We start from the raw sequence: 18665 nt of genomic DNA on the forward strand, positions 1-18665 counted from the left end.
AAATGAACCCGGAAAGGAAGCCACAGGAGCAGGAGTGGAGAGAAAGCGAAAGAGGAAAGGTGTTTGAACTTTCATTTGGTTAATTTGTTTTTCTATGAACTCTTGATCACGTGACAATAACTATCTAGTTACGTCAATATTCTGTTCAATAATGCTATTATTTTAAGCAAAAGAAAATGTATCTAATGCCAAGAAATATTCATTTCTTGACTAAATCTACAAAATTCTAACAAGTGTATAGAGTATTATTTATAAAATAGTTTCACAATTGATGTACACTACATTTTAAAACATCTAAGTTTCTATGCAGAATCAACAAGCTAATAACTGCACTTGGGCGAGTTTTTGCTTTTGGGCTTTTAAATGAGTAACCCATTTTTGATGTGCACTAGTCCAAAGTCCAAATGTTTAGCATCAAATCAAATATGGGCCAAACTGTCCAGTAAATGGGTTGACCCACATTTTCTTCCAGAAATCTCATGTACTACTCTGTAATATGTATGTGGTGTAAATTAATTCTTACAAAATTTCCATTGTCACTTGATGAACCACATATTCTTTAATTTTTAAATTTTGCACTCAAAAATAAGTTGGCTTTTGGGAAGATGGAATCTTGTTATTTCTCTGTAACAAAGCCATCATCATCTTCAACTATTCTGAATTTTCAGGTACAACTTTTCAACATGTCCTTTAATAATTGTTACATTTTTAAATATTTGTGTCTTTTTGTATGTATTATACTTATCTGATTATGCATTTCAATTTTGTGTTATGGGAAACTTTAGCGTGTAAAGGGAGACAAAACATAGTTATTTATTATTATTATTATTATTTTCTTAGTTAGGTGCAGTTAAAAAATTGATCCTTCGAGAGGGTGAGGCTTGTGTGCAAGAGTTTGCCTTAAGTTGGTGATAGAAATACTTATAAGGACATATTGATGAATTCTTTTTTGTTTTCCGGGTTAAATGGATAATAAATAGCATATGTACTCTAAGGTAGAAACCCTTTGGGTGGCCCAGTGGTTTGAGCCATGTTGGAGGTCTCAAGTTCGAAACCTCTTGCCAGTGAACGTAAGGAGTTCGGCTTCTGGGTCGAGCTCGTCGCACCAGGCTTGCCCGGTGCAGGTTACCTCTCCTATGTGGTTTGCGAGCTATCGCATAGGAGCGGGGTTTTACCCTGTGCGCACCTAAAAGGGTAGCGGCTGCGGGTTTCCCTTGTCGTCAAAAAAAATAAAAAATAAATCTAAGGTAGTTCAGTGATTGTTTCTACTAGGTTACTGTTATATTCCAATATTTGTTGTTAAAAGATGCTACGAGCCCTCTGCCTCACACATTTAACCAGCTCGAGTGGTTCACTAGTTCCACCGACCAGACCAAAAGATGTATTTCCTAGCATGTCTGCCCATACTGCCTGGAGGAGATATAACCAAATTCTGTTAGTTATCTACATTCCCATATAGCACTATATATGAAAAGTGGTTTTCTTTTTTGACTCGTAGTTGTTGGATTCTGATAACACATAGGTGGCTTAGAGTCATCGATCACTCATAATATATTTCATAAAACTGTGCGAAGTGTCCAAAACCCAGTTTTTGTAGAGAAGCTATTGTTAAAACCATAATGTAGTAGTCTTAGTCTACATGAAACTGAGGTATACATGGAATTTTAGTGGGAAGAAAGTATTAGAGGTGAATGAAGACTATGATTTTTTTATTGTGGGTTTTTTGTTAGGGGTGGTGTGTGTGTTTACTTACTTGATGTTGACGCCAAATACTTGGTTGTTTACATGAATTTGTCTACCTATCAGTACTTACTACCATGAATATAGCTATATGACTTTGTTTATCAAATTCTGCCACTAAACACACCATGAAGCTTCGTGACGTATTTTCGGTTTTGTGATACATTTGATGATATCACAGTTCCAAAAAATAGAGTATAATATGGATTTGTTTTAACCACGTATAATATGGATTTGTTTTAACCACTGGAAAAATGCTTAGACTTGCAATTCATTTGAAGTGTAAATTGGACTTCAGGTTCATCTGTGGACGACTGCATTGCTTCATTTTCCTTTTCTATATTTCCTTCTCCATTCTTGCAATTTCTAACTTTTACCATTTATACGTTGTATCTGGTAATACATTGCAGGGTGTTTCATCTCTTGGTGGTAGATCGTCTCAGAAATCCTTAGGTGCCCCATCTCATCTTTCCTGGCCATTATCTGGACCTAATAAGAAAAGTCAAAATTTTGTTTATAGGCGGAAGACGTTTAAGGGACCCATATTGGCAGAAGCTGGAAAACAAGGTTGGGATTTTGGCAGATTTATAAAGACATTATATTTTTTTAATGGCCCTCCTTCCCCTGCAAAGGTTGGCCTTTCTTTTCCCTTTCTGGCAAGTGGCATATGACTCTTTTGTTGCGCTTCATTACTTCTAACCGATTTATCTTTTTCTTAAAGTTCTTTGAATCACTGATTGAGAAACTAACTGGTCCATCGCCTAGTAAACCAGTTAACTCGATGGATTCTTCTGGAATTACCCTGGTAACTGGAGCCACTGGTGGTGTTGGGAGAAGAGTGGTGGACGTATTACGCAACAAGAAACTGTCTGTCCGAGTACTCGTATGTTTCTTCTGATCTTTTCTACCTTTGTTGTTTCTTTTCTAAAATTTGTATAACTCTTTATTTTGCATATTAAATGGAAAAACATGTTATTTGAGTAGAAAAGAATAATGTTCACTCCCTCTATTTTGACTAAAATTCCCTTCTTCGTGACAATCTTAAATACTTTAGGTCAGAAATGAAGAGAAGGCAAGAAGAATGCTTGGTGAAGATGTTGACCTGGTGAGTATCCTTTTTCATGTTATTCTCACTTTCTCTACTCTGATATCCAGGCATGGTTTATCTTGCTGATATAGTTTGAGACTCAGAAGTTGATTCTTGTCCTCTAGGCTCTAATTACAGCTGAGAAGCTCTATTATGGCAGTTGACGTTTCCTATATTTTTTCATCGAAAATTCAACTGGTCCTGCCAAATTCATATTCCTTTTCATGAACTTCCTTCTGTTATTCTTTTCATTAATATATCTGCAACACAGAAAATTAATATCAGGACTAATGCACAGTTGTTACAATACATACACTGACATATTCAACCAAATGAACTTGTGCTTTCTCTTACTAAAATCTTAGGTTGTTGGAGATGTTACCAAAGCAAGCACTCTGCTTCCTGAGTACTTCAAAGGGATAACAAGCGTAATTAATGCTGTTTCTGTCATTGTTGGCCCGAAGGAAGGGGATACCCCTGACAGGGAAAAATACAGTCAGGTAAATAAGCTGTAACTTTTGATAAGCTTCTGTTGTGTATTCTTTACATCACTCTGTTGCTAGGCCATAAATTCAACTCTCGGTCCTTCTTTGACTAAAACTACAGTCACTTGTTTTTCTTTGTAGTCCATGTATGAGTTCATTGGTTTCATCTTTTAGCTTTAACATAATATTACTTCTTGCTTATGCTTATACTCTTTATGCAAATCTGCAGGGAATCAAGTTCTTTGAACCCGAGGTGGCCAACTGATTGCCTATCCTTGGAGTCATATTGTACTGTTTCCTTTCCAATTTTATAAGCCAACTTTGGTGTTGGGGCACCAGTTCACTAAGCATCCTTGTTTACCTGGCAGAACAGATTAAAGGTGATTCACCTGAAATGGTGGAGTACGTTGGAATGAAGAATTTAATAAATGCTGTTAAAAAAAATCTTGGCATTCGCACAGGAAAACTACTATTTGGATATGAAGGTATGCTATTGTAGAATGAAGAATCCATTGTTGAAGTGTTAAATTTGGCTCTTAAAATCAGATACCAACATTAGAACAAATTGGAAAATGAGGTTGTTTAGTTTCGTATATAGATTGACTTTGTTCGGTACTTCCATGCAGGTAATTCATTTAAAGAACTTCCTTGGGGTGCTTTGGATGATGTTGTGATGGGTGGAGTGAGTCAAAGTACATTCCAGATAGATCTAACTGGTGGGGAGAATGGTGGACCAACAGGACTTTTCAAAGGTTACCTTTCTTGATAGATAAAATGTTCCGGGTGATACATTGTTAGAAGTCCGTCGATTCGTGGTGATCTCTAATTCTTAAAGCATCAATTTTAACTTTGTTTCGTGTGTGTTCAGGTGTTGTTACCACGGCTAATAATGGGGGGTTTGCCAGTATTAGGACAAAGGTAAAAAAAAAATGAAAAATAATTAAGTTGGTTTTCTGTTTGTTTTTCTTTCTTTCTAAATCATGTTTGGTTTTGAAGTTGTTGACATGCCTGAGGCTTAACTTTTCACTTATATCAGATCGATGTGTTTATGTATCATTAGCCCAAGAAATTATTGTCTCTCTCTTTTTGTTTATAATTCTTTTTTGAGTTTCTAATCATTACTCGAATCTGGCTCATAACCAGTAAGCTATAAAGGTCCAGTACCATACCTTGTACTTGTATTTAATTTCTGTGTTTGGTCTGTTACTATCCTGGTTATTTCAGCCATTTGACAAAAAAAAAAGACATTTTAGCTATTATATTCTGCAAGGAGCTACTATTTGACTAAAATTTAACTTTTAGACTTGAGAGACATTTATTGACTTACCTCCTTAGTTGGAGATTTGGAGTATTCATCATTGACTTTTTATCACTCCTAACTACCCATATTAGCGGAGCTAGAAATATCCAACATGGACGGCATCCAGCCTCCCGCTATCTTTTACTTCTTTATCTTACATGGAAGATGATTCCACCCTCCTTACACCTTTCCTATTTTTGCCCCAATTAGCATGATGGTGTTATCCAAGAATAAGCAAAATCATATTTCCTAATAAGTGACTTAACCAGTAAGAGTTCACTATGGGTGTATGGCTGTTAATTTTACACAAAATTGCAGTTGCATGTGAGATATAATTTTCATGAGTGAAGCTCGAGTAGCATCTTAGCCAAGAGCTAATAGTACTTTTTGACTCTCTTGTCCCTGTGTTGCAGAACTTTTCTGAACCCGAAGACCTTTCTGCTTATGATGGCTTAGAGTTGCGCCTTAAAGGTGATGGCCGTCGTTATAAGCTTATTGTTCGCACTAGCAGTGATTGGGATACTGTGGGTTATACAGCAATCTTCGATACCGTCGAGGGTTGGCAATCGGTTAGTTTCTTGTGAATTTCAGCAATTTGCTTATTTTCCTCAAATCTAAATTTTATCCTAAGTGCATCATTTCCAGGTCCGTTTGCCCTTTTCTTCTTTGAGGCCTATATTCCGTGCACGAACCGTACTAGATGCATCACCTTTTGACCCCAGTCAAATCACATCATTACAGGTATTTTATGTCAGCAGCTTACCTTTGTTCATCTTTGCACACTCTTTCCCAGCTTTCTGCATTTTTACTTATTTTTTCCTGTAAATTTGCAGCTTATGTTCAGCAAATTCGAATCTGATGGTAAACTGAATCCAACATTCAAAGAAGGTCCTTTTGAACTTCCTGTATCATGCATTCGAGCGTATCTTAAAGATCCCATAACTCCCAGGTTTGAATCTAGATCCCACTTTTATATTGTTAGTTTAAACTTGAAGCAGTGAGTTTTTCTTCCTTATTTCTTTTTTTTTTTTTTGGTTTGTATATAAACTTGAACTGGTGCAGCATTCTTCCTTGATTTTTCGGTTTTGTACTAATTCTACTGTCCTGCAGGTTTGTACATGTGAGTTCTGCTGGTGTAACTCGACCAGAAAGACCAGGAATTGATTTAAGCAAACAGCCTCCAGCTGTGCGATTGAACAAGGAATTGGGCTTCATCCTGACATTCAAGTTAAAGGTTTGTACCTTGAGTTTTCCTACGTCTTTCACAACGAGGATAAATGCCTTGTTAAATGATTAACGGTTAGGATGCTTATCCACCAAAAGAAATGCTTATAATGGTCTGGGTGGAGTCCCAAATCTAGACCTTGCGGTGGAGTATAGTAAAATGGGATTGTGATCTTTTAAGTAAAATGTCTTATTATTTGAAAATGATAAATGGTCATTGAGATGGATCGATGATGTTCCCATTGCAGCGACAGGGACTCATTAAGAGAGATTTTGTCACCATTGAACATAAATGGTTAGCTTGCAACATTTCCGAAGTTAAACAAAGTTGCATGTCTGTTAAGCTGGTGGTTTTGTCAAGTGTTAACCCTGTTGGAAGTTGTCATAAAATTTTTGACCATATACAAAGTAGATAATAGTTATAATTAAGTAGGAGATAGAAGTCTTCTTCTTGGCATGTGTTGCTACCTACACTTCCCATTTGATAACAGCTTACATCTCGATTTACATGAGCATTCTGCAATTAGTATCGACTGGAAAAGGACGTTGAGCTCTTTCTTTCTTGAGTGTTTTACTATTTGAGATCCCTATTCTCACACTGATAAAGTTTTGTGCCAGGGGGAGGATGAGATTCGAGAATCTGGGATACCATATACAATAGTCAGACCTTGTGCCTTAACTGAGGAGCCTGCAGGAGCTGATCTCATTTTCGATCAAGGCGACAATATCACGGTATTTGCTCAGAAATTAGAAATTTATCTTCTGATTTATAAAGCCTTGTATAATTTCATGGTATATGCTCAGAATTAGAGAGTTGTTTTCTTATTTATTAAGTCTTGTGGAGTCTGTATAATTCTTTTTAGGTCCTCCATAAAGTCTAGCTGAAGATCACTTCTCGAATCATGTTGATAGCGTTGAACTTTCTTTCTAATTTTCTCATGCGAACATTTGTATCTGATTTGTATCTGGTATGTACAGGGGAAGATATCCCGTGAAGAAGTTGCTCGAATATGTGTGGCCGCTCTGAAAAGCCCCTATGCATGTGACAAGACATTTGAGGTGGTGCTTTTTCCTTACAGTATGACAAATATGTGTTTTTTTCTGATGTTCCCTTACTTTCTGCAAAGTTATATTTGTCTGACGAGAAACATGTTGTATGACTACTCTATTGATCCTGAGTAGCTTTAAACCACACTTCTTGTGTTTGTATTGCCTCTAATGTTCGATCCATTGGCTAGATGGAAAAAGGTATGTGCATATTCTATTTTTAAGGTATGTTTGTCTGGATCGCCATTAATTTAAATAGATATTTTGGATTTTCAGCTTCTCGGACTCATGCATCTAAATCTATTTGGATAAGAGGCAAATAAAATTTTTAAAGGGTCTGGAAGCACTGACAAATAGTAGCAATCTTCAGAACTGTGTACATATCACTTCATGTTATACTATTAACTCCAATTTAGAGAGAATGAACTGCTACGAGAATTCATTAGATTCTTGAATATAGTTTATTCTATCTTCTTCTTCTGTTGGTGTCAACACCGTCACGAAAATGGACATATATATATAGGAATGAGTGTGTACTACTAAGTTACTAACATCTCACTACTTCTTCTGGTCAGGTTAAAAGTGTCATTCCATTTAGTGAGCCGTACACGGTGGATCCAGAAAACCCTCCTCCAGAGAAGGATTACAATGAATTCTTCAAGACTCTGAAAGATGGCATCACTGGGAAAGAAAGCCTCGAGAAAACACCGATCTCTGTATAAAGACCTAGCATGGTATGTTAAGCACATTTCAACGTAACGGTTTATTGCTCTCTAGTTGATACTGATATGCATTGGCTGCAACGACATTATTAACAGAAGGTCGTGCTTTGGGGTTTTGTGACCTGAACCTAGAAATTAAAACTCAGATTGAGGTGTGTTGTGTGGTTCATTCCCAACTCCCCCTAAAAGTAAGAAACTAAGGTAATCTGATCTTCATGGTCCAAAAGGCAGAAAAGAGGTGTATTTTTGTACATATTTTTAGCTGGCATAAGTTCAGTCTCATATTGAAATAAATAATAGAATGTCTACCAACTACCATGAAAAAAATGGCATCTTACTTACCACGTATCTACTCTGTTTCAAAGCGCTGATACTATAAGTTATGTTTAAAAGTTGAAGTTTTGTTTTAATATATAAGGTAGATTTTTTATGTTGTAATTTTTCATATAAATATAAAAACACCACGAGTTTAAATGTAAAGATTACAATGTGAATTATCAAATCCCTTAAAAGATTGTCTTTACATCAAAAGTAGAAAAGAGAACCCTGGATTGACTTATTTTAAAAGTATTTTTTGAGCTAAAATAGCTTTTAAGTATTATTTTCAGAGAATTTGGGCAAGTGAAGAAAGTGCTTAAAAGTACTTAATTTCAAGCTAAAATGTTAAATATAAGCCAAAAGTTATTGTTAAGAATTTTAAATTATGACTTTGATTCATAAATTAAAAATAAAGTCCATCCACACCGTAATTAAGGCTTCATCCTAATTCTGGTCCAGCAGCTCGATGTATCATTAGAAATGTAAAGGCCGAACTCATAAATAGATCTCTAAATTTGTTGGATTTTTCCTTTCATATATCTTAATTACGTCATTTTTTTATTGAATCATTGAGACACTTATGATTTGTTTCTTTTAAATATTGTACGCTGATTTTGATCGATTTTTCTATTGTTAATGCCTTTAATTGTGTTTATATTGTAATGATTTTGATTTGTATTCTAATGTGTTCAAATGACTTGAAGTAAAACACAATTATTCTTAAACATTTTCACTATTAATTGGACTAATGAATTCTAAAATCACGTATGTATCTTCTATTAATATCCCTTACAAAATCTAGTCTCATACCAACCAACAATTTTTTTAAAAATAAAATATGAATAGTTCAATATTTAATAAAAAAATAACATAATTAAAATACCTCTTAGATATCTATATATGTATTTGGTCAAAATAAAATAAAATTAGACTACATAAATCATAGGTAATAATCAGCGTAAATTAGAGAATTGCCTCCATCACCACCCAACCTTCTGGATTAAGGCTCAAATGAAAATGCTCTTTGATCATGTTTAACTATAACACGTGTTTAGTATATTAATAAAACACGTGTTTTATTAATCCTTATGCACATGTTTTTTTAAAAAAAAAATTAAAAAAATATGATTGATTTGATTATAAATTAAAATTGTAGGCAAGCAGATTCGTAGTTCCTTTCTACTTCTTTATTGGTGTAATTTATCTCAATGAATCAGTCATGCTTTAACGTTGATTTTGTAAAACTATGTTCAATTCTTTGAGAGTTTTTTTTTTTAGATATTTTAAATTCAAATTAATTAGATCATTTTAATAATTAAATATAAAAAAGATATTCTAAAGTTGAATGTCTTCTAATTAAGGCATTGCAACTCCTATAATAATGATGATTTATATCTATTTTTTTCTATTAAATGTATTATGAAATATTATTCAAGCAAAAAATGATAATTGATTTGGTATACTCAAAAAGTCTAATTCTATTTATAAAAAGTTCTAGAATAATTTTGATAGTTTGTGTAACTATTAAGTCAATTGAAAAAGATTTTCAAAACTACAATCAAATACATAAGAACATATTAATCTCTAAACATTTGTTATATTATGTACCATACAATGATTTATAAATATCTATTCATGTATTATCAAACAAGAAATGTTATAATGTTTATCAAATTATAATTAGCTTCTATACATTTTAAGAAATTATAAGAATAGGTATATAAACAAAACTATTAAATAATTAGACATATAATATTTAATTATACGAAACTTGATAGCACACCCTCTTTGATTATCGAAGGCAATACCTAATTGTTTATATTTCTTTTGGATGATGTAAAACCAAATTAGTATAATGACTTTTTCTCATAATTATTGGCTCATGAAAAAAGATATTTTTCAATATGTTGTAAAATTATTTCAATAAAAAAACCTCATATTAGCATTAGTTATTAAGACTAACAGACAAGAATCAGGAATCATATTCCAAATGGTAGAAGCTAATTATCAGTATCGACTTCCATTATTGACTAAGTCTTCATCAACCATTACATGTTCAAACTCTACTTTTACATGTTTTTTATTTTTGGTTGTATGAATACTCTCGGTGTTTTTTATTATTGGATTTTCATTATCATAATTGTCCTCGGAGTGTCCTTAATTGTACCTTTCACATCTTCATAATCATCGATAGTAGGGGCAAATTGAATTTTCATTTTTTCCAAATTATTCAGTTTAACCATCAATAACCTAATTTCTCTCTTAGAATCTTCAATTTTTTCCTTCAATTAATTTACTCTTATGGCATTGATCAATTATGATGATGTGGAACAAACATTGGCTGTTTTGTGAATTTTTAAATTGATAATATAAAATACGCGTTCATAAAATATAATATGATTTCATTTAATATTACATATGTGATATATGAAGAGATATCATTGCCTCAATAAATGCAGTTGAGATTTATATTTGATATTTTATTGTTGAATGGGAAAATTTCAAAGTTATGAATAATGAAAAACTATTGTCAAAATGTCTTGAACCGAATTAGTTGCTATACAAGATTATAGACTTTTTTTCAGCCATATCAAAACATGGTAAAGTTTTTCTTCCGCTGCATAGACAGTAAAAGTAGGGTTGTATTCATGACATCAAATGGACCAATTGGATTATGGTCTCAACATTTGTTTAACTAAGCGCAATTTATTTAAACGAAAAGTTTGATCTCTCTAAAATTATTTATATAGTATGTATTTATGTTTGAGATGTGTGTTTCTTTTCTATGAAACACAATTTAAAATCATGTTATTATTTCATGTATTCTGAGTTGAGTAAATCCTAATGCGCCATGTATTGAACTATAAAAATGGACTAGTATTTCACATTTTTTCTTGAAAAGAGATTATCTGAAAGGAACAAAAATGCCCCGCTTATAGTTTGGCTCAAAACTATCCTTATCGTCAATATTTTGTTTCAAAAATGCCCTTAAATTATGTGAAAGAAACAAAAATGTTCATGTTTGTAGTTTGATCCAAAAATACTCGTCATCAATATTTTGATCCAAAAATGCTCTTATTGTTATTAAATGGATCAGAAAAGCTCATTTTTCAAATAAATATATTATTACTTTCTTTATGACACATTTTTTCCAATTAATTCTGTTTTTTTTAAAAAAAAATATTCATCTTACTTTAATTCAAAAAAAAATAAAAAATGAAAATAATTTTTTCTATTTTACCATCAATATTTTTTATTGTTATATAAATATAAATTAATGATAGTATACTATGATGTTATATTTATGACATATTATCTATTCAAAGGGTACATGAAATTATTCTATTTTAATTGATTAAATTAGATTAAGAAGGGAAAAAATATTTTCTACATTTTTATTTGTTAAAGTGATTTAGAAGAAAGAAAATAAGAATAGTGTTTCTTAATAATTGTTTAATTAGGAAGAAGATGTGTTTAAAAAGAAAAAAATAATATATTTATTCGAAAAGGGCTTTTTTGAGCCATTTTGTAACTATAGGGGCATTTCTGGACCAAAGTATTGACTTCTAGGACATGTTTGAGCCAAAGTATTGACGATAAGGATATTTTTCAGTCAAACTATAAGCGAAGGACATTTTTATTCCTTTCACATACTTTAAGTCATTTTTCACCCTTTCCCTAGATATTTTACCATTTAGATTCATATAATTAAAAGGAAAAATTAGCTATAGTTTGATAATTACAATTTGTAGTTAAATGTTATATGGAGGAGAGAGTCGAGCGAGACTGGGAGAGAGAGGAGAGAGGCAAGAGAGACGGGGAAAAGATTGGGAGAAAGGTGAATTGTATATGTATATTGGTTAGATAATTGTATATTATACATATGTATTTGTATATATGGCAAGATAGACTGGGAGAGGGAGGAGAGAGGCGAGCGAGAAAGGACAAAGAGTGAGAGAGATGCGATTTGTATATGTATATAACTATATATTATACAATATACATTTGTATAAATGGCAAACGAAATTGGGAGAGAGAGGAGAGAGGCGAGCAGGAAAGGGCAGAGAGCAGGAGAGAGGCGAATTGTATATTTTTATTTTTACGAAGAGATTTAAGAATATTTTTAGGAAGAACTTTTCGTTTTATTATTTTCCTTTCTTTTATTTTGTGTGTGAGAATATTTTTAGGAAGAATTTTTCCTTTTATTATTTTCCTTTCTTTTTTTTTCCTTTTTTTTTGTGTGTGCGCGCGTGTGTGTGGGTGGCTGGGTGGGTGCGTGCGGTGCGTGTATGTGTGATCCATTACAAAAAGACCTTCCTTTGAATGGATATGTGGAAGTACGCTATGATGATCCAAAGAACCATGTGATTTCTGAACCCGTTGAAATGACCTAAGAATTTCGCTATTTCGATTTTGCTAGTCCTTGGGAACAGTGTAGCGACGAATTCTACTTGAGAGTTACTCTTTGTCCAAAACCCTCCTACCGACTTAATTAGAAGTACTTACGTCATTTTTTGTATAAAGAGGAAATCTAATCATCCATGTAACTCGAGGGGGCTTGGAGACAAATATCACTCTCAATTTTCTTTCTTTTGTAAGCGTAAACTTTTTGTAGCAATTAACCCCTCCATCACCGATGTATTTGGAAAAAAAAAAAAAAAAACCCTAACATTTGCTCATGGGCAAATTTGACTTATATAAAACGGTACAAACATAAAGGACACAATCAAAGACATTAACAACCTATGTATCACAAGAGCGGCTTAAGCCTAAACCCACTAAATAAGACTTCAAGATAATTACGGTTAATCTTTTATTAAATTTTATGCACATATATATATATATATATAAAAATTATAGTTGGTTTCTACTTTTTAATTCGTGTAATTCATCTCAATTAAATCAATTATGCTTTAACATTGACTTTATAAGACTGTGTTCAATTCTTTGCGAGGTCTTTTTTAAATATTTCAAACTCAACTAATTAGATTATCTTTAATAAATTATTAAAAATACACTTTACTTTGAATGTCTTCTAAAACATAACAATCCCTATAATGATGATGATTTAAATCTATTTTTTGTAATTAAATGTATTGTGAAATATTATACAAGCAAAAAATGAAAAATGAATTGGTATAGTTTGTGTAACAATTAATTCAATTGAAAAATAATTTAAACACTATAATCAATAAAAATTTATCTAAAATACTAACATTTGTTGTATTACGTAACATACAATAATTTATAAATATTTATTCATGTCTTATGAAAAAACAATATAAGAATATTATATTTAAGATCTCTTTCATAAATTTTGTGGTTATATTGATCATGCATCCATTTTAAATTTTCTATTTTCACCATCACAAAATAAAAATAGGTCAATATTATTTCATACATATGTTTAATTTTCTATTTTCACGTGTTCAGAAAACCCCATTTGAATTCGGAGCTTCGTGTAGATCAACATTATATATATATATATATTTAATTTTCAGTTTTCACCTGTTCAAACAAGGGAAGCAGAAATTATTAATCAATATAACCGCTAAAAGCTATTTTTATTTTAGTGAATCCAGATCCTCATATTATTTTCATCTATATCTTTGAGATTACCAATTACGGATTTAGAGAATTAAAGAAATACTAAGTGCAACATTCTTCAACTCAGACTAATAAAGAAACTACTCAAAAAACAACTACCATCACAATGCGCAGATTAGAATTTTTGCAGAACATGAAACACAAGGTGAAGAAGAATCTTCTTCTATTGAAATAGATTCAGTTTGTTTATAAGAGCAGGCAAAAAGAATGATATGAAATTTGAAAGAAATGTGAAAAACTATCCCCTGAATAGACGTAGGGCTTGTTTGATAGATTGTATTAGCAACTAATAAATACTAATCTTGAACTTTTCTCTAATAAAATAACTTAGTAATCAAATCAATATGCTTGGTCCTCCATCCAATTTAACATCCACGTCATTTATATTTATAAGCGCAACAACTATTTGAACACGAACGTGACAAAAGAAGACTTCTAGTCACAAACTATAATTCAATAGCAATAAATTAATAATATTTTTTCGATCTAATTTTTCAACACTCCTACACATAACTCACCACCTACAAACTAGATACTAACACATTCATTTTTGATTGTGGGAGAGAAAAGCAAGAACAAGGGTTGAAGTTTGGGTTGTGAGATTTTCCACTAAAATTATAATGAAATTGTTAATTATGTCTATTTTACATATGTTAAAATCCCCATGATCTCTATTAGTTTTTAAAAAATATATAAATTTATCCCAAATTATCGAAGGTGTTGTGTATATCAGAAGACCATGCAACACAAGGTTAAAGACTTATCCTTCCCAAAGAGAGGAAAAGGAGGCTAACGTCAAACAATAACAAAATTTCAATAAGTAGCTAAATTTGACTGAAACTTTTAAGAGAAGTGGTAAATTTCAATTAGTAGCAAAAGAAAAAAAAAGTACCCCTGACGATTGGAAAGGGGTGTTAATTGAAAACTTCGAATTTGTTTTTGTTATTAATACAAAAAGACTTGTGAAATGGTATTATGTACCGTGGAATAAATTTGATCTTAAATTATATTATGCAATACAAAGAATATAAATAAAATATGTTCTATAGGAGATGAACATACATGTTCTTTCCAAATAAGGTTTTTCTCTAAAATGTAATGATATTAACATTCACAATTCTCCGTTTTTTGAAATAATCTTTCCTTCTTTTTTCATATTTGATCTTGCATTTCTTGAAACTATTAACACCTTCACTTGCCTGTCTTATTTAGGAAATGGATATTCACACATACTTAGCAGGTTACATTCAGGCCTTATTTTACTAGGAAACATCTAAATCATGCCAAAAATGATCAAAATTTTTAAAGATTTCTTAGTTGCCAACCGTACCCTTAGGATGGTGTACTCTCCTACTATTGCTCTTCTTTATCGTCAACTCAAAATATATTGTTGTTTAGATGGCTTGTCTATTATGGGGTTTAGTAATTATAATGAAAAAAATATCCTTCACAAGGGAATCAATACTACTTCCCAGTCCAGAATTTCGAAATTTCGTATGTGGAATGGGATATGACTCAACTACAAATGACTATAACATCCTTAAAATTGGTTTGGACAGAAATTATGATAGCTACGTATCTATTGAACTTCTCTCACTAAAAAAAAAGCTTGTGGAGTAGCATTGATGAATATTCCAGTGGCATTTTCTATAAGTTTAATGGTGGGAGCGGTTTGGCCTTTGTACATGGAGCATTTCATTGGTTCGGTTTCTCCTAAAAGTATTTTATGATTTCAAATAAGATGTACGGAGAAAATGCATGTGGCAGTAAGTCTGGGCATTTCATTGGTTCGGTTTCTGCTCCACTGCATAGACGATGAAAGTTGGGTCGTATTCATCACATCAAATGGACCGGTTGGATTATGGCCTCAACACTGTACGAGTATCGGTAGCTTCATTTCAACAGAATGCTTGATCTCTCCAATATTACTTATATACTATTTGCTTGTTTTTCTTTTCCAAAAATATATATTTATATTTGGTGACACATTTTTCTTTTTCGAAATCAAAATCATGTTTTAATTTGGGAGTTGAGTAACTATCTTCAATTGTACAATATGTCTCTATTTGTTTTTTAGCAAAGATTTGTCAACTCATGTGCCTGATTCATTTTCTTTGTTTCCAGCTTGTTTCTAAGTGATCTTTAATGATTCTTTTCTGTGTTAATCAATAACATTTAAACCGATCAATAACCAATAAATCGAAATTCCCAAGTCAATATCTAAAGGTGTTCTATTTTTATAACGACTTAACCGATCTTTCATAAATGAAAGAATAAAGTTCAAAAATGAACCAAACTTACTGATAAAGGCCATACAAAATTATACTGAGGGTATAAGAAAAAAGTGAAACAAGAATTACCTGTCTCACCAAAAGTAGATACATATGTTTTGTTGGTGAAAATGATTTGAAATAACAAAAAATATGGTAAGTACTACCTTTAGAGTTTAGTCTTTAGATATGAGGGCAGTTGTGTGAAGTAGAAGACAAAATTAGAGGATGCACAGAGGCAGTGATAAATTCAATATTCAAAGCTGTGAGTGAGAAAAAGACAACTCTTTTATGAGCTACGTAATCTAGGTTAGAAAGTATGTCTTTTTTTTTTAGTGAATTTTTTCACTTTTATCAGTTTACCTTACAAACAGGGATCTCCTTTTTTTTTTTTAATTCTTTCCTAAGAAAAGTGAAAAGTACAACTTAGTGCAGAAAGAGTTTCTCAATATTGTCACAACTCTCAAAATAAATTGACGTGAAATCACGAAATAGGTGGTTGGACATCGCACCACGTTAATAATAATTATTAATGATAATTAGTTAATAGTAATAGTGTAATTGTCGCTAAATATATATATATGTTTACGCGATTAACGGTCTTTTTCATATATGTTTCTAAAGTCTTTAACGATCTTGATTCTAATGACAATTCACTAATATCGATAAAACTTTTAGCATTTTTTACTAATATCTATATTTATTGCCTCTAAGAATAAATTTTATTGTAGCGTCGATTAGTTGAGCCTTTAGAAAAAAAAGTATTTGAAATTAAGTTGAAAATGAGCGTACAGAATACTCCTATCGAAAATTTTGAATTTTGGTCTGAATAGTTGGATTGATAAGCTTGGAAAACAAATTTCAAATACCAACAAAAGTAATAGTATTATAGATAAAAAGGTTTAATATGGAGCTCAAATATAAATGAAAGTGAAAAAAAAGAGACTAGATAGATGGAAGTTGAAAACTAGGTTTTCAAAATCTATCATTTAACACACTTAGGACCGTTTAGTCATAGATTTCCCAAATAATATTTAGGGAAAAATTTGACAAATAATGTTTGTACATACAATTTTTTATTATTTGATAAATATTTTTGGCAAATATCTCAAATTTTTAAATACTATTTTTTTCTAGTATTTAGGCCAAATCTCATTATTTGGGATCTTTTGAAAATTAAAATTTTACCCCAAACTTTTATCTTTTACAAAAAGACCCTCTATAGTAGTTGTTTGTGTTGTATTACATAATTTTTTTACGTGAACACCAAAATAGTGATGAAATATTTAGTGAATATTAAATAATGATAATTGTTGATGAAAATGATGAAAAATTAACTCAAGGTAATAAAATCATGTGCTTCGTCTACTTCACGATGTATGGAATGATACTTGTTGCACTCGCTCTAAATTACCACATTGATCTAGTGTGATGGAAACTATTTGTTATTGTTGTAACGAACATTTAATTGACTTGTAATACAAACTTATAGTTAGTTTTAATAGTTTTTAAAACTTATGGATATAAATCATATTTTTCTAAAAAGGTGAAATATATTTCTCAAATCCTATGGCCTAACACATGGTGAAATTTCACCCAAATTTTCACTTAAATAATATTTATCAAAAATATTTAAAAATTTATGGCCAAACGCTAGCTTATTCAATGGACTATCAAGATAATAGAGTCAACTAAATGAATCACGTCTACCAATTATTACGGTCAATGTAGCTTTCCATTCAGTTCATGTCTTAAATTTGGTCAATTTAGTCTTTATTTCATGTCATTGAGGTTTCAAACTAATTAGTTTACTTGAGGCTTGACTCTACAATAACTTTGAGATAAGACGGTTAATTATGTGATAAACATTCTTCATATTCAATTTCGATAAAGGGGTAAAATATATCACAATTTTAAGTAGAAAAAAAGAGTCAAAAGTAGATTGAGTTGTCACATGCATGAGTTGGCCCACGAGCATGAGTTGTGAAATTAAGACACTACACTATATGAGTAGGAAAAAAACAAAGGTTGAGTTGAAAATTAAAACAAGTAAATTGGAAAATCGAATGATTGCATAGTAGTACTACTACAGCTTTAATTAGTTTCTTCTACTTTATGAGTCTTTCAACAAATGCAATAGAGATTTTATCTGCAAAAATTTGGAAATTTGCTAACAAGACATTAGACATGAATTGCGATGCTGGCGTTATATCAAGTACAGCAGCACTTGTTTGTCTGTCCCTTGGTGAAGACATTTAATTACAAGACCACAACATTATATTATGCTAGCTCTATTAATTATTTTTGTATAGTAGTACTCTATATTGCATGTGGATTTAGCAAGTTGTTTAATTTACTAGTAATGGCAAGAATCCTTTCTTCTTTTTAGTTATACTATCTTTAACAACAATTAGTTAACAACGATAACTTAGATATCATTAAATATATAATTTTAACGATAATTAACTTTCTTTTTTTTTTTGTATATTTTCCTAAAATATTTAACTTAAATCTAATGACACTTCTAATATTTATGTATATATTTTTGTTGCTAAAAGTTATTTTTATTGTCACGATACATCCATCCTAATGACTGATACAAATATTTTAATAAATGATATATTATTTTAAAAATTAATTTAAAGAAAAAGTAATGAAATATTAAAAGATAAAAAATATAACAAAATATACATTTGTCTTCTTATGCTAATTTAATATTAAAAAAGTAAAAAGTAAACAATGGGAATATACGTTAAAAATGGTCCTAATTTCCTGCTTTATCTTTTTGTTCTTTTTTAAAGCTTTCATGGAGAGTTGTAATTCCCATTTCCAAGAAAATACAAAAAATAAATCAAGCAATTATCC

The 18665-nt window shown here is 31.3% G+C and overlaps 1 protein-coding gene across 4 annotated transcripts; it reads left to right on the plus strand.

Moving 5' to 3' along the window:
• The first annotated feature begins 500 nt into the window (after positions 1-500).
• On the plus strand, positions 501-7856 carry LOC101268540 (protein HIGH CHLOROPHYLL FLUORESCENCE PHENOTYPE 173, chloroplastic). Of its 4 annotated transcripts, XM_004232979.5 has the most exons (17): positions 501-668; positions 2151-2372; positions 2462-2623; positions 2795-2845; positions 3193-3327; positions 3542-3565; positions 3686-3797; positions 3939-4064; positions 4181-4230; positions 5026-5181; positions 5258-5353; positions 5446-5561; positions 5723-5846; positions 6455-6568; positions 6815-6895; positions 7459-7617; positions 7702-7856. In XM_004232979.5, exons 1-16 carry the CDS (start codon positions 606-608, stop codon positions 7603-7605), a joined length of 1779 nt encoding a protein of 592 aa, XP_004233027.1. In that variant the 5' UTR covers positions 501-605; the 3' UTR covers positions 7606-7617; positions 7702-7856. The 4 variants fall into 4 exon arrangements, with proteins under 4 accessions (XP_004233027.1, XP_010316840.1, XP_010316841.1 ...); XM_010318538.4 differs by having other exon boundaries at positions 503-668; positions 7459-7856; XM_010318539.4 differs by having other exon boundaries at positions 503-668; positions 2151-2307; positions 2514-2623; positions 7459-7856.
• The last annotated feature ends 10809 nt before the right edge of the window (positions 7857-18665 follow it).

Source organism: Solanum lycopersicum, chromosome 2 (assembly GCF_036512215.1).
Source record: "Solanum lycopersicum chromosome 2, SLM_r2.1".
Taxonomy (NCBI): Eukaryota; Viridiplantae; Streptophyta; class Magnoliopsida; order Solanales; family Solanaceae; genus Solanum; species Solanum lycopersicum.

What these genes read in the sequence shown, in the direction of transcription:
- LOC101268540 (XM_004232979.5), top strand. Translation starts at nt 606, where the DNA reads ATGGAATCTTGTTATTTCTCTGTAACAAAGCCATCATCATCTTCAACT. An exon ending in AACTGTCTGTCCGAGTACTC is followed by an intron (nt 2,624 to 2,794) that starts GTATGTTTCTTC and finishes TAAATACTTTAG; the next exon opens with GTCAGAAATGAAGAGAAGGC. An exon ending in GTCAAATCACATCATTACAG is followed by an intron (nt 5,354 to 5,445) that starts GTATTTTATGTC and finishes GTAAATTTGCAG; the next exon opens with CTTATGTTCAGCAAATTCGA.